General features: G+C 40.9%; 1 protein-coding gene across 4 annotated transcripts in view; it reads left to right on the plus strand.

Moving 5' to 3' along the window:
- The window catches only part of fhod3a (formin homology 2 domain containing 3a), a 75,802-nt gene that overhangs the window by 14,514 nt on the left and 43,455 nt on the right, over positions 1–17,833 (plus strand). For all 4 annotated transcript variants that reach the window (XM_052093452.1, XM_052093453.1, XM_052093454.1 and 1 more), the window contains exon 3: positions 11,081–11,145. In XM_052093452.1, coding sequence (XP_051949412.1) covers positions 11,081–11,145 — 65 coding nt within the window. The remainder of the gene's footprint in view (positions 1–11,080; positions 11,146–17,833) is intronic.

Genomic DNA, 17,833 nt, shown 5'->3' on the forward strand with positions numbered 1-17,833 from the left:
TACAGTATGACACATATGTTAATGCATACTCTATGTTAGGTTATGTGTGCTGTACAGCTGTATATAGAGTATATGCGTGTATGCAGGTTCAGTGGCACTTCTGTGATTTTCTTTGCAGGTTCTGTTTTCACGGGGTATGTGAAACAAATTTGCTTTGTGGATTAGTATTGGGTAAAAATATCTAAAATATCTGAGCCATTCGTAAAAATGTCTTCATTTATTACATCAGGGATGTTTCAATATTAATGATTACGTTATATTATATTTAGACATTGGTACACATCTTTGGTTTCTGTCGATCATGGGATACTTGAGCATTACTGATGGTGCTGTAGGCATACTTAAGGCTCTATACTACACCACACTATAGTGCATACTCTATGCTGCACCGCTATATACTACACACTCTATACTGCACCACTATGTACTACACACACACAATACTCCATACTCTATACTACACACACTATACTCCATACTTTATACTGCACCACTATGTACTACACACACTATACTCCATACTCTATACTACACCACTATGTACTACACACACTATACTCCATACTCTATACTGCACCACTATGTACTACACACACTATACTCCATACTCTATACTGCACCACTATGTACTACACACACTATACTCCATACTCTATACTACACACACACAATACTCCATACTCTATACTACACCACTATGTACTACACACACTATACTCCATACTCTATACTGCACCACTATGTACTACACACACTATACTCCATACTCTATACTGCACCACTATGTACTACACACACAATACTCCATACTCTATACTGCACCACTATGTACTACACACACTATACTCCATACTCTATACTACACCACTATGTACTACACACAATATACTCCATACTCTATACTGCACCACTATGTACTACACACACTATAATCCATACTCTATACTGCACCACTATGTACTACACACACAATACTCCATACTCTATACTGCACCACTATGTACTACACACACTATAATCCATACACTATACTGCACCACTATGTACTACACACACTATAATCCATACTCTATACTGCACCACTATGTACTACACACACAATACTCCATACTCTATACTGCACCACTATGTACTACACACACTATACTCCATACTCTATACTACACACACTATACTCCATACTCTATACTACACCACTATGTACTACACACACTATAATCCATACTCTATACTGCACCACTATGTACTACACACACTATAATCCATACTCCATACTGCACCACTATGTACTACACACACAATACTCCATACTCTATACTGCACCACTATGTACTACACACACTATACTCCATACTCTATACTACACCACTATGTACTACACACACTATACTCCATACTCTATACTGCACCACTATGTACTACACACACTATACTCCATACTCTATACTGCACCACTATGTACTACACACACTATACTCCATACTGCACCACTATGTACTACACACACAATACTCCATACTCTATACTGCACCACTATGTACTACACACACTATACTCCATACTCTATACTGCACCACTATGTACTACACACACAATACTCCATACTCTATACTGCACCACTATGTACTACACACACTATACTCCATACTCTATACTGCACCACTATGTACTACACACACTATACTCCATACTCTATACTACACCACTATGTACTACACACACTATACTCCATAGTCTATACTACACCACTATGTACTACACACACTATACTCCATACTCTATACTGCACCACTATGTACAACACACACAATACTCCATACTCTATACTGCACCACTATGTACTACACACACTATACTCCATACTCTATACTGCACCACTATGTACTACACACAATATACTCCATACTCTATACTACACACACTATACTCCATACGCTATACTGCATCACTATGTACTACACACACTATACTCCATACTCTATACTGCACCACTATGTACTACACACAATATACTCCATACTCTATACTACAGACACTATACTCCATACGCTATACTGCACCACTATGTACTACACACACTATACTCCATACTCTATACTACACACACTATACTCCATACTCTATACTGCACCACTATGTACTACACACAATATACTCCATACTCTATACTACACACACTATACTCCATACTCTATACTGCATCACTACTGTATATACTACACACACTATACTACACACACTATAATACATACTCTATTTTTACCACACTATACAGCATACTCTATAATGCATCACTACTGTATATACTACATACTCTATACTACACACAATACTACACATAATACTACACATACTATACTACATACTCTATTATACACCACTCTATACTGCATACACTATATCCTACTTCTTACCCACACTATACAACACATACTAAACTGCATACTCCGTACTGCATTCTCTATACTACACAATGCTACACATACCTTACTACATACTCTATTATACACAATACTATATTATTCTATACTGCACAGACCGCACTATACTACATACACTCTTCTGTTGTGTGTCAAGTTTTGACGTGTGACATTGTGTCTCTCATAGCCACTTCATGTTGAGTATCTGACATGTCACGGTGTGTGTGTGTCATGTGTAGGAATGTGTGTGATAGCTGTACACTGCAGTGTGACAGTAGCTCAACCACATCACCTGAACACATTTACACACATTTACACACACACACACACACACACACACACACACACACACACACACACACACACACACACACACACACACAGATGTAGGGAGGAGTTAATGTATTCTAAGTGCACTCGTGTGATTTACTGTTTCTCCAAGTGAAGCTCATGTTCATGTAGATCAGACTGTTGTTCACTGCAGTACAGACGTCTCTACACCTGCTGTTCAAACATACTTGCACCAACTTTACAGAAGGGATAATTGAATCTGGGCCAATTAACTATTGCAAAATAATGCACACCATGAGGTGATAATGTGGCCATGAGGTTTCACCTCTGGTGTGCATTCATTTTCAATAAATCAACCGTCAAATATTCTGTCTTTACTGTAATTATATATATTTAAAAAACAACAACAACATTTGTAACTGGTGTCATAACAAAAAAACGATCAAGAGAGTGTCAATCAGCGGAGCAGTTTTCGGTTTGTGGACAGAAGGGAAAGTTGACAGAATCTGTGGAATTATTTGGAAGTTTTGGATCAGACAGTTTGTGGAATCTCTAGAAGTTTCTGGAGGCTTTTAAATCAGTTCAGTGAGACATGCATCTTCATCTTGTTTCTTGCATCTTTTGGACAAGTTTTCTGGGAACGGTGAGTTCATGGAAAGAATGAAGAGCTGAAGTGAAATAAGGCTTGTGTTTCTCTCTCACTGTTATAGGTCAGTCATTATGTTCCTCTCTCTGTCCTCTCAGTTTACTGTATGGGACAGGGCTTTTACCCATCATAAAGCATGGAAAATGTGAATATTATAGCCAGTAACTGTATTCACTTGATCAGCAGGGGAGAGATTGATTGTGCTGTTTAACTCTGCTGATGATGGTACATCAAACCCTTTTATTATTTTATGAAGAACCAGCAAGTCTTGTTTGATATGACCATATAAAGTGCCGTTCGGCTGGTGGAGAGGGGAACCGCTGGAGTGTACTTATAAAGAGATTGGTGCCAGACGTTTGGTTAGTTGCTTGGTCAAATGTGACGAAACATCTCACATCTCCATGTGACAGACTGTGGTTGTTTTAGGGTGATCCTGTGATCAGTGCGGTGGGCTTGGAGTTATTTTCCATGTGTCATGGAGTTAAATTAGTTTGAGTCGGGGGCATCAGTTATTTTGTTTGTAGGCTGCTAGGCTAAGAGACTGTTCTGCACTGTTTTGCATGCCCTTACTATACATTTACCACCGTTTTACTACAGTAACCATATTTTAACCATGATATTTGTAGTAAAACCACAGTAATATAAAAAAAAATGAATGTGTGTGCCTGTGTGTTGTGTGTGTGTTTGTGTGTGTGCAAGTTTGTGCGTGCGAGTCCATGTGTGTGTGTCTGCGTCCCTTCATTTCAAACGGGATAAATCACTCTCTCAAGGGCACTTTGAAGGGAGAACAGTCATGATAGTCATGCTGTAAGTGTCTGCCCTCTTACCTCCAAGCCAGGACGTGTCACACCCTCCAGCCTCGGCTGTCAGAGACACTTTGTGAACACTGCACCGAGCTGAGGGCTATGGAGAGAAAGTGGCACAAGACCCTGTGGACCTGAGCAACTATCAATCACTTCTCTTTTTCTGCCAGCGTTTCTAGTGCTAAAATAGATTATTACCTGAATAAGATACTACCTCTCTGACTGCTTATGACTTTGCCATGTTTTTACCGACAAGGTAGTGAGCATCAGCAGCCTGACACCTAACACAGCCACTCTCTTCCAACATCCCATTCTCTGTTCTCCTATTTCTCCTCTCTTTCTGAGACGGAGGTCTCCAAAGTGCTTCTTTCTAACTGTCCTTACACCTGTCCACTTGACCCTATCCCCTCACATCTTATGCAAGCTGCCTCTCCATCAATCTTAACCGTGCTCACACACATTATCAACTCATCTCTCACAACTGTAAACTTTCCCAATACATTAAAGCAGGCTCGAGTAACCCCACAGTAGTTGACAACTATAGGCCAATCTCTATCCTACCTTTCCTGTCTAAAACTCTTGAGAGGGTCGTGTTCAACCAGTTGTCTGCTTTTCTCTCACAGAACAACCTACTCGACAGACATCAGTCTGGCTTCAAAAAAGTACACTCAACAGACTGCCCTCTTGTCAGTGGCTGAAACCCTGTGGCTGGCGAGTGCTAACTCCAAATCATTTGTTCTCATCCTCCTTGACTTGTCTGCTGCCTTCGACACAGTGAACCACAAGATTCTCCTGTCCACCCTCTTTGACCTGGGTATCACAGGAACTGCGCTTGGATGGTTTGAATCATATCTCACTGGCAGATCGTTCAAGGTCTCCTGGAGAGGAGAGGTGTCCAAGACACACCATCTGACCACTGGGGTTCCTTAAGGATCAGTGCTTGGACCCCTCCTCTTCTCAATATACACAACATCACTCGGACCGGTCATTAGGCACATGGGTGATTCTCACGAAATTAGACATATGAGGTGTCATGAAACATTTTGATGATAAAAGTAAATGCTATCAAAATAAGAAGGATACAGTTATAAACATCTCTTCATGTACTATTTTGCACATGAATTCAAATGACATCATAAATACCAATTTAGTTGTTTTTTCCACATTTAAGGGGAAATGTTTCATTACCGCAACATGTCCATGATTGGATTTGTGTTCTTTGAGATGGAAATATTTATAATTAAAAAATATACAAAATAAAAAGCTTCAGTGCATGTTATGTTATAAACATTTACAGTAAAGAAACATGTGGTATTTGGTGATCATTGGTAAATGTAGTGACAATAATAAGGAATATAAATGTGTCCAAGACCAATTTTCTCATCCTCCGCAACAATTTTCAATCATTGTTTAAGTCCTCAAGGAACTAACATTTTCAAGAAATTTTGTTGGAAGGGACATAATTGACTGTGACACTCAAGATGGCTACCAGGTAAGCAGTTCTTATTTTTTCTTTCCAAATAAAAGTTACAATTTTGTTTGTCATAGTACCTACACAACTTTTTAGTTCTCATTACTGAAACATGAGTTTGTGAAGTTTTAAAAAATGTTGCCATTTAAATTTTTTGATTACTATATCCCCCATTATGGTCTAAATATAAAAAGAGAGGGAAAGTTTAGCTAACCCTCATTTAGCTTCCACAGTTAGCAAGAATGTTTAAGGTCGCTCATCCTCCGCAACACCATTATCATTCGCCGCAACAATTGAAGGCCTGTTGCGGTGGAGATACTCAATGTTTCGGTGATGAGAAACAGACTTATGAAGGAGGGACGTGCACTATAACTCTTGCTCATTTCAATATAACTTGATATTTGCCTTAAACACTTCTTGAACAGATTGCGTATAACAAAATAGCTATTACAACCCCCCCAGCAGGGGTCACTAATTTTTCATTTTTATGAAGTGCTTCCACAAAAAGCAGTATGAATGCAGTATAGGCCACCTACTATAAATTTAATATTATTTAATATTTTTACTGTGAAACAGTAACTCAAGTGGATGTTTGTTATTAGACTTCTGTGCTAGTCATGGATTATCTATAACAAACACCATGTTCGAACATAAGGATGCTCATAAGTGTACGTGGTACCAGAGCGCCGAAGGTCGATGATCGATTTTGTAATCGTGTCGTCGGATCTGAGGCCATATGTTTTGGACACTCGGGTGAAGAGAGGGGCAGAGCTGTCAACCGATCAACATCTGGTGGCGAGTTGGGTCAGGGGGTGGGGAAAGACTCTGGACAGACCTGGGAAGCCCAAGCGAGTAGTGCGGGTGAACTGGGAACGTTTGGAGGAGGTCCCTGTCCGTGAAATCTTCAACTCACACCTCCGGCGGAGCTTTTCAGGCATCCCTGCGGAGGTTGGGGACATTGAACCGGAGTGGGCAATGTTCAAAGCTTCCATTGCCGAAGCCGCGGTGGAGAGCTGTGGCCTCAATGTTTTAGGTGCCGCAAGGGGTGGTAACCCTCAAACACCGTGGTGGACACTGGTGGTCAGGGAAACCGTCCAACTGAAGAAAGAGGCCTTCCGGGATTTGTTGTCCCGGAGGTCTCTGGAGGCAGTTGCAAGGTACCGACAGGCCCGAAGGGCTGCGGCCTCGGCCGTGAGGGAGGCAAAGCAGTGGGTGTGGGAAAAGTTTGGAGAAGCCATGGAGAAGGACTTTCGGTCCGCACCAAAGTGCTTCTGGAAAACCGTCCGCCACCTTAGGAGGGGGAAACTGGGAACCATCCAAGCTGTATACAGCAAAGATTGGACGCTGTTGACCTCAACCGAGGCGGTTATTGGGCGGTGGAAGGAACACTTTGAAGAACTTCTAAATCCCAACACGCCCTCTATGCTAGAGGCAGAGACGGAGGCTGATGGGGATCCGATTCTATTTCCCTGGGGGAGGTCACTGAGGTAGTCAAACAACTCCGCAGTGGCAAAGCCCCGGGGATTGATGAGATCCGACCAGAAATGCTGAAAGCTTTGGATGTGGAGGGGGTGTCATGGATGACACGCCTCTTCAACATTGCGTGGAAATCTGGGACAGTGCCTAAGGAGTGGCAGAACGGGGTGGTGGTTCCCCTCTTCAAAAAGGGGGATCAGAGAGTGAATGCCAACTACAGGGGTATCACACTTATCAGCCTCCCTGGTAAAGTTTACTCCAAGGTGCTGGAGAGGAGGGTTCGGCCAATTGTCGAACCTCGGATTGAAGAGGAACAATGCGGTTTTCGTCCTGGCCGTGGAACGACGGACCAGATCTTTACTCTCGCAAGGATCCTGGAGGGGATGTGTTTTGTGGATCTGGAGAAGGCGTATGACCGGGTCCCCCGGGAGAGACTGTGGGAGGTGCTCGTGGAGTCACGGGGTGGGAGGTCCCTTCTTTGGGCGATCCAATCCCTGTATGTCCAAAGCGAGAGCTGTGTCCGGGTCATCGGCACGAAGTCAAGTTCATTCCATGTGGGGGTTGGTCTCTACCAAGGCTGCGCTTTGTCACCAATCCTGTTTGTGATATTCATGGACAGGATATTGAGGCGTAGTCGGGGTGGGGAAGGTGTGCGGTTCGGTGGGTTGGGGATCTCATCGCTGCTTTTTGCAGATGATGTTGTCTTCATGTCATCATCGGTCCGTGACCTTCAGCTCTCACTGGATCGCTTGGCAGTCGAGTGTGAAGTGGCTGGGATGAGGATTAGCACCTCTAAATCTGAGGCCATGGTTCTCAGCAGGAAACTGATTGAGTGCGTACTCCAGGTAGGGAAGGAGGTATTGCCCCAAATGAAGGAGTTCAAGTACCTCGGGGTCTTGCTCATGAGTGAGGGGACAATGGCGTGGGAGGTTGGCCGGAGAATCGGGGCAGCGGGGCGGTATTGCACTCGCTCTATCGCACTGTTGTCACGAAAAGAGAGCTGAGCCAGAAGGCAAAGCTCTCGATCTACCGGTCAATTTTTGTTCCTACCCTCACCTATAGTCATGAAGGCTGTGTCATGACCGAAAGAACTAGGTCGCAAGTACAAGCGGCCGAAATGGGCTTCCTCAGAAGGGTGGTGGGCTTCTCCCTTAGAGATAGGGTGAGGAGCTCAGTCATCCGTGAGGAGCTCGGACTAGAGCCGCTGCTCCTTTGCGTCGAAAGGAGTGGCCGCCTCCCTAGGGAGGTGTTTCAGGCACGTCCAGTTGGGAGGAGGCCAGAGACATATTGCATTTTAAATATGTAAAATAGGGTTAGGCATCAAACCCCTTTGTCAACAGTGAATGTGTGAGCTAAATCTCATTTCCGAAACATTGATCCTCATTACCGAAATTGCATTTTCATTACTGCAACATGTATCTTTTTTACAAATTAAGTAATAATTAGATAATCATATTTTGTTTTAAAATGTATATACATATTATACAACACTACTTATTTAAGGTCTGCTACATAACAAATCTGTATGTTATCTTTTAGTAAAACAGTTAAATAAAATAAATTGTAAATCATCACGCATGTTTCGGTAATGAGAGAAAATAAGGAAATTACAAAAAATAATAAATATGAAAAAGTAATCTCTCCAGAGTTTTACATAGCTTTGAGCATGAGTAATAATAGTCTACTTTAACATTAGCCAAAAATACACATTTTGAACCATATATTTAATGTAATGTCATGTTGCGGTAATGATAATGTTTTATGGACGTCATCTAAAACATGTAAATAATTATATAGGGAATATTTTTTTAAATCTTCTAAAAATAATGGTTATAGTAAGTTCAGACCTTAATCTTATATGTGCAAAATGAAAATTGGCTTTAAGAGCATTTTAAAAATTCTGATGCTGGACACCTTCTAAATCTGGATTTTGTGAGAATCACCCACATGGCTTTTCCTACCACGGCTACGCAGATGATACGCAGCTCTACCTGTCGTTCCAGCCTGATGATCCTACTCTCTGCCTGCCTCTTGGACATTTCGGCCTGGATGAAGATACGCCACCTTTAGCTCAACCTTACCAAGACAGAACTCCTGGGAGTGGTGGTAGATGACCAGCTTGATTTTACCGCCCACATCTCATCAACCTCCCGGTCTTGCAGATTTGCACTCTACAACAGCAGGAAAATCAGACCTTTCCTGTCTGAATATGCTACACAGCACCTGGTCCAAGCTCTGGTCATTTCAAGACTGGAATAGTGCAATGCTCTGTTGGCTGGCCTTCCAGCAAACACAATTAAACCACTGCAGATGGTCCAGAGTGCAGCAGAGCGTCTGGTCTTCAATCAGCCAAAAAAATACTCATGTCACCCCACTCTTGATTTCACTCCACTGGCTACCAGTAGATGCCTGTATTAAATTCAAGGCTTTAACTCTGGCTTACAGGACTGCCAATGGGACCGCACCCTCTTACATCAGTTTAATTCTTCAGGTAAATGCTCCAACTTGCTCTCTGCGTGAGCGACACCTGGTGGTCCCATCACAAAGAGGCTCAAAGTCTGTTTCACGATCGTTCAGTTTCTCTGCTCCTCTGTGGTGCAGTAAACTTCCAACATCCACACAATCTGCTGATACCATCTCAACATTCAAGAACCAGCTGAAAACACATCTGTTCTGCGAGAATTTAACCAATCCACACTAATTGCACTGACTATTGAGCTAACTCTCTTTCTCTCTCTTTCATCTGCGCTGGCAACTATACTGCTCCAGCCACCTTGAGAGCTTGGCACTACAACACTGTAGATGTTGCTGAACTTTGTATAACAAATTGCTTGCTATGTTCCTCATTTGTAAGTCGCTTTGGATAAAAGCATCTGTTAAATGACTAAATTTAAATGTATGAAAGTTTGCTTCAAACAGAGTTCTGAATTACCCTTATTGTTAAGCCCCACACCTTTTAGCCCTCGCACAGTGCATGTTAAATTCTTCGAAGGGAATATAGGGCATAGGGATAATCACTTCAGAATGGAATGCACCCAGCATGTGTGTGTGTGTGTGTGTTGGAGAATTCTTTGCTGTACGTGAAACCAGTTCTGTATTAAAACTGGCCTCAATCTTGTGTTTTTGTGCCTTGCAGACTTAAACATTTGGTTTTCTGGTGGTGTATCATGTTGACATTGAATAAAAAAACAATGTGAATACATAAAACGATTGATTTTAGGATGTTCATTATTAGTATAGAAACAATATATTTTACATTTATTGCAAAATATTCCGATATGTATAAATATATAAGTAGTTTGAGGGTGAAGGGAGACCGGCACGATTACATCATTCAAAGTGCATCATGGGAGCGTGCGGTCACTCCGCATTGGTGAATGTTTCTCAGCTGGAACATGGGTAATGTAGTTTTACCATGAATTCTGCTATCAAACATGATTTTTAAACAATGAAGTTGAAATAACGCAGGCAGATGGCTTCAACAGAAGTATATACCATCAATGAACAACTTCATAATCATTGAAAATCAATGAATCTATAGGATAAATGAATGGGATTTCTACTTCCTGAACCAGACTGTTGCGCTCTATAGCTTTGGAGGCATTAATAAAAGAATGGGTGACAATTATAAATCTGTATTGTTTTGCATTGTACGGCATCATTTTCCAATCAAAGTGTGTTTATGGATTTAGAACTTTCACTGTTAGATTGTAGCTGTACAAGTTCCAGCTATTATTGCAAACAGCTTTCTAATTTTTTGGTGCAGAAAAGTTAATATTTTACCATCGAGCCCTGTTTATATTAAAATAATACAAGTCTATTGTACTGTATGTCCTTATTCAGGTAGCTAAGCAAATGTGTATTTGTAAGTGTCTCGCTCTCAGCTGTATTACTGTATTTGTTTTATATCATTTATGATTTATTTAATGAGCATCATTGCTTCATTCTCATCATCCGTTTTTCTGTCTCTCAGGAGGGGGAAGAAACACAGTGTGATCTTACGCACTCAACTGAGTGTCCGTGTTCACGCGTGTATCGGTGAGTCTCCAACACATGCACCTTCATACATAAAGAACATACTTTATTAACAGTCAAATAAGTTCTTCATCAAATGCAGCACACACTCTGAAATTATGTGAATCGATCGCAACAGTACCCGTTAGCCTTTTCAGCCAGAAGTATTTTTCCAATAAATGTTTTCTATAGGGATTTCAAAATCCTTCATAAAAGAGTTGTAAGCCATGAACCAACCAGCTCTGAGGTGAATCCCAACATAAACTTTGATTTAAAGTAAAAAAAGAGTTTAAAAATCAGACAAAAAGACAAATGTACAAGAATGTGTACTTAACAGGCCCTATTTTAAGAGCGCTAGTGCTAATCGCAGCACTATGCCAGTGGACATAAGCACAAAGTTAGTGAGCATGGCTATAAAGTTTTGGTATTTTCGTGCTAGTATGCGCCAAGTCTTGGCGCAAGTGGGTTTGGCGACATTGCACGTGCAAGGCGCTAGAAACAATTAGCAACATGATAGCAATGTATAGCTACATGCTAAAACATGCTTGCAACATACTAACAACACCTAGCTGCATGTTAAGACATGCTAGCCGTCCAGCCAAGATGACTCAAAAGGACACACCGCAGAATGCTCAGTGAGGTAAATAAAGAACCCTAGAGAATAAAGCCTTTATTATTCACACATTATACATACATTTTTGCATATATACAGTGAAATACTTTTTTCACATATCCCAGCTAAGCTGGGGTCAGAGTGCAGGGTCAGCACTGATATGGCGCCCCTGGAGCAGGTAGGGTCAAGGGCCTTGCTCAAGGGCCCAACAGTGGCATCTTGGCAGTGTTGGGGCTTGAACCCCCAACCTTCTGGTCAGTAACCCAGAGCCTCAACTGCTGAGCCACCAGTATTTGGAAAACATGAAACAGGTATGGTGTTCATGGCAGGACACCACGAAGGAAGCCGCTGCTTTCCAACAAATACATTTCTGCATGCCTGAAGTTTGCCAAGGACCATCTTGACACTCCACAATGCTACTGGGAAAATGTTTTGTGGACTGATGAATATACAGTAAGGTTGAATTGTTTGTGAAGAACACGTCGCACTATGTATGACGTAAAAAAGGCACCGCATACCAACATGAAAACATCTCAACGGTGAAAAGCGGTGGAGGGAGCCTGGACCTCTAGGAAAAATAAATTCCCAAATTTATCAAGTAATCCTGCAGGATGATGTCAGGCTCAGTAGAAGTTGGGATATGCAGCAGGACAATAACCTTAAGCTTCGAAGTAAATCCACTACAGAATGGCTTCAAAATATGAAAATCCAACTTTTGGAGGGTTCCAGTCAGAGCCCTAACCCAATAGAGATGCTGTGGATTGACCTCGAGAGAGCCGTTAACACCAGATGTCATATGAATATGACTGTGCTGAAGGAGTTCTGTAAAGGAAAAATGATCCAAAATTCCTTCTGAACATTGTACAGGTGTTGTCCGCCTCTATCAGGAAGGCTTGATTGAGGTTATTGCTGCCAAAGCAGGATCAACCAGTTATTAAATCCAAGGGTTCACTTACTTTTTCAACAGCACTGTGAATGTTTAATAAAGGCATGAAAGATTATATTTGTTTGTGTGTTGTTAGCTTAAGCACATTGTGTTTGTCTATACATATGACTTTGACCAATGACCAATTAATGCAGAAAAACAGCTAATTCCAAAGGGTTCACATACTTTTTCTTGCCAATGAAAGTAAGCCAAACACGGCTAATAAAATGTGAACTTCTGATACACATTGACACATAGATATGGAGCTCTTAATGTGGTGATATCATGTGTGCTAGTGCTGGTCTGCTCTGTAACTGATATAACATGTGGACCGGTGGGTTAATTTTAGCAGTAGCTCAATGTTTGGCATGCCACAAGCTGCAGTGTTGCAGAGAAACACCCGTGTTACTGCCATATCTTTAGAAAGTGTTGACAAGACAGAAACACACCACAGAGAGGTCAAGAGAGAGGTCGAGATAGAGGAAAGAGGGTAAAGGAAAATGTTTTATTTGAATTTACCTTGCAGGACGATGTCAGTCACCACAGAAAATAGAAGCAGTAGTTCTTGCCTCCTTTGGACATGTCTTTTAGGATTTTATTTTGTTAAAGGAGGAGGTTTGTGCGGAATGACAATGACTTTAATATAAATACTCAAGATGCAACACTATTTTAGTGCTGGTTGTGCCTGCTTCGACTTGCGGGTGAATGCAGGTGGTTAGTGAATAAGAAGCAAGTTTTTGCACAAACGCAGAAGTAGCGCAACGGTTTAGTATATTTGCCCCTGAATATCTTTGAAAGATTTAATGTCACTAACCTGACAAACGTTGTCAAATCCAGTTATTATTTCATCCTCAAAAGTGTTTGTATTATTAACCTGGTACTTTTTAAACACGACTTTGTTTCCAGGTGCAGAGCTTGATCGCGGAAGCTACGTAAAGCCAGCCAATCAGATTAGAGCTTGCGAGATTGAGAACGTGTTTTCCAGTTTTGTGAGCAATAGGCGTTTATCACACTTTTGTGTTTCGTTAGTCTCTACTTGCGTTTACATTTAGCTTAATATAAAACAACAGAAGTATATGAAATGTCATATACTTAAAGAGTTAGAATAAATACCCCAGATTGTTGAGATAACTCAATTATACAAGTTTTGTTATCTGACCTTGTGGTAATTAATGAACGTAGAAAATCTATTCAGCTGAAATAAATTAATTCAAGAGAACTACGCACATCACGCTCACATAATCGATTTCCCAGCATGCACTGCAGTATGAATAAATTATGCAAATTTCAGTGTTACTGTCTTTATTTATTTATTTTATCCCCTTTTCTCCCAATTTGGAACGCCCAATTCCCACTACTTAGTAGGTCCTCTTGGTGGCGCGGTTACTCGCCTCAATCCTGGTGGCAGAGGACGAGTCTCAGTTGCCGCCACTTCTGAGACCGTCAATCCGCGCATCTGATCACGTGACTCGTTGTGCATGACACCGCAGAGACTCACAGCATGTGGAGGCTCATGCTACTCTCCACGATCCACACACAACTCACCACACGCCCCATTGAGAGAACCACTAATCACCACCACGAGGAGGTTACCCCATGTGACTCTACCCTCCTTAGCAACCGGGACAATTTGGTTGCTTAGGAGACCTGGCTGGAGTGACATAGCATGCCCTGGATTCAAACTCGTGACTCCGGGGGTGATAGTCAGCGTCAATATTTACTGAGATACCCATGCATGTGTGTGTCTCCTTGACAAGCCTAAGTCTGGCAACTAGCTATTTTCTATTATATGGCAGTCAACTTTGTTCTTTTTAAAACTGTTTAAGCTTGGATGGGCATGCCATACTTTCAAATGCACATAGGTATTAAGACCAAAACTGAACAAATGCTTTGAAATTTTGAAAATTGTTCCATTTTGATCATTTACTAATAATTTTGCACTGCACATATTATTGCAATTGGTAAAAACATCAAACTCATCAAATAGCCATGTGCCATATGTTGTTAGAAAGCTCTCAAAGAGTAAAATACAACCAGCAAATACACTCACAGGCAAAAATATAGTGAGTACAAGTGAAATATATGTCTTTGACAATTATGTTTTTGTTGCTTATATTCCGTGTTTTCACTTATAACTTCAAGAAACATAAACATAACATAAAATATATCAGAACATTATTTAGAGTCTGTGATTATCTTTCAATCGAGTCCACACACAAGATAATCAGATGTATAGATCATTAGATAATCCACATGAAGCACAATGTTATATATGACCACCAGGAGATGGCACCAAATACACGACACAGACTCAATGATGACTCAAATGACACAGAATGAAACTCATTCTGTGAAATCTCATGACTAAAATCATGTGTGCATGCTATGCAAACCTTTAGTCATTGTTGTGTTTGCATGTGTAATTAGTTCTTATGTACAATTATTATCTTTTATTTGTTTGGAGATGTTTTTGGACACTATGATCAATTATATTTGTAATGTTGTAACTTTTAATCGCTTTGTCATATCAACACAAACTTTCTCTCAGATGCAGTGGACATGATTGAGAACAAAACAAAAGTTGTTTTCAAGAGCCGCCTTATTTATACCCAGGGCTATATAGTATCAAATAAGAACTATAAGAAAAAAGTACATTTATGGCTCAATATTGTTTTGTTTTTCAGCAGTTTCTTAGGCTGAGAGTCTCCGTATCATTAAAAACGTGAAAACTTCTTTACAATGAGATCAAACACTTTTTTTTGTCGAGTTATGAGCCTTTAATTTTGGGTATGCCACTGAAACAGGATATCTTAAAAAACACCCTCAGAGCTTTTCCCTCTTAAGTTGACAACTACATTGTTTAAAGCAGCACGAACACTAACTTTATGTTTAAACAACAATATATATTTTTACAGTGCATATATGTGTGTGGTTTACATTGTGCTGTAAACTGAAAGTCTTTATGGTCTGTTAAGAGCATCAGACTAATACTAAACACAACCTGACAAAAGTAAACTCTTGATTGATATTGAATTGAGATTTTAATTCTTTTAATATTCTGTCATTTGTTTGTGTATTCCTGCCCATTTTAAAAGAAGTGTGTTGTTACACCAGATACTTGTGTGTTTATGAGCTGACTGTCTGATCATTTCACGCAACCATTGTGTGTTTCTGTCTGTGTGTTAAAGAGTTTATAACACTCTGTTGTCTGTTAAATTACTCAAACCCCCCCCAACACCACCATCACCTTTGCTCTGCGCGTCAGGTTGCCATGGATACATGATCTCACATCCTGTGGCTCAGTTGAGCATTTGTGAAATGAAACTCGTGTTCAGAGAGTTTGATTATTAGCATACAGTGTGTGTGTGTGTGTGTGTGTGTGTTGTTTAGTTTTCAATCATGTGTGTTGCTGTACTATTTTCACCAGAAAAAATCCATAGACTTACATTGGAGAAAGGACTTCATTCATATCTACACACTTTTTTTTAGCAGTGTATTGAGCTATATTTTAAAACAGAATGAGTGTCAATGACGTCCGGCGCCTGTGAAACACATACTAGACGGATGAGGTGAGAATTGTTCAAAGAGCTGTGACCATAGGAACAAAGTGGCATTCGGACATGGTGATGTCACCATGCAAAACAGGAAGAGACGACTGTAACTTGTGATATTAAAATGGAGTGAAGGATGGCATGCTGTTTGTCAGTAACAGGGGGTTGGGTTCACTCACAGCTGTAGATATATATACTTAACCACAGATCAAATATCAGTGTAATAAATGACTCCACTTCTGCTTCAGTTAATCAGTGTTAAAATACTTCTACCCCAGTTTAATATGCAGAGACAACTATAAACTATTCAAAGGTAAATGTTCTTGAAAACTGTAAACACTATATCTCTGTTGCACTATGAGTATTATGAGTATCCAACCCGACACAATAACAATGACTTAATCAATGCCGTGAGTTAGGGGTGGGGCTATAGACAAGGGGCGTTTTCAAAAAGCTGTTTAAAAATGTTTAATTTTGAAATTCTCTCTCATGGTGCAGAAACTACATTGACAAAAAACACTTTTAACACCTTGTTCCCCACCTCAAATCCCAATTTAAGTAGTGGTCGACCGATAGTGTTTGTTTGTTTTGGCCGGTACCGATATCTAGAGAGCAGGATGGCCGATATAAATTCCAATTAACATAATTTAACAACAGCAAATCAGATGTGCAAAAGAACTTCTGAAGTGATATAAACTTATTTTATGCAATATGTATACAAATTTGCCCTGGTTGCCCACTAAAGCTAAGCAGGGTTGAGCCTGGCCAGTACCTGGATGGGAGACCTCCTGGGGAAAGGTTGCTGCTGGAAGTGGTATTAGGGAGGCCAGCAGGGGGCGCTCACTCTACAGTCTGTGTGGGTCTTAATGCCCCAGAATATTGACGGGGACACTATACTGTAAAAAGGCACCGTCCTTCGGATGAGATGTTAAACCGAGGTCCTGACTCTCTGTGGTCATTAAAAATCCCTGGCCAAATTCCCCCCATTGGCCCCTATCTATCATGGCCTTGTATTAATCTCCATCCCTGAATTGGCTACATCACTCTACTCTCTCCTCCCCACCAATAGCTGGTGTGTGGTGGGCGTTCTGGCGCACTATGGCTGCCGTCGCATCATCCCTATGCTATGTAAAGCACTTTGAGTGCCTAGAAAAGCACTATATAAATGTAAGGAATTATTATTATTATTATTATAAACTGGACTATCCATTGACAAATCTATTATATTTAGTATATTATCTTATATTTAGTGATAGACCGATATATCGGCCAAGCTGATTAATCAGCCGATATTTGGCCATTTTGCGATTATCGGCATCAGCCGAATAATCGGCCAGGCAGATATATCAGTCTATCACAATTATATCCCCCGATTATAATACTGTGACGGGGCAGAGCGCGGGGCCGGGTCGTGATCATACACACCCGGCCCCTTATCAGGGTAATTAAGCCTCGGAGAGGGATAAAGGCCGACTGCGGATGTGGAGTGTTTACGGGCAGCTGACCGTCATATGTGTGTGTTTGTGTCTTTTGGTTTTAGTTTTATATTGAAACTATTATTTATATCATCAAGCCGGTTCTTGCCTCCTCCTTTCCATGAATCCCTTTACAAATACATAGACA

This window comes from Xyrauchen texanus, chromosome 26 (assembly GCF_025860055.1).
Source record: "Xyrauchen texanus isolate HMW12.3.18 chromosome 26, RBS_HiC_50CHRs, whole genome shotgun sequence".
NCBI lineage: Eukaryota > Metazoa > Chordata > Actinopteri > Cypriniformes > Catostomidae > Xyrauchen > Xyrauchen texanus.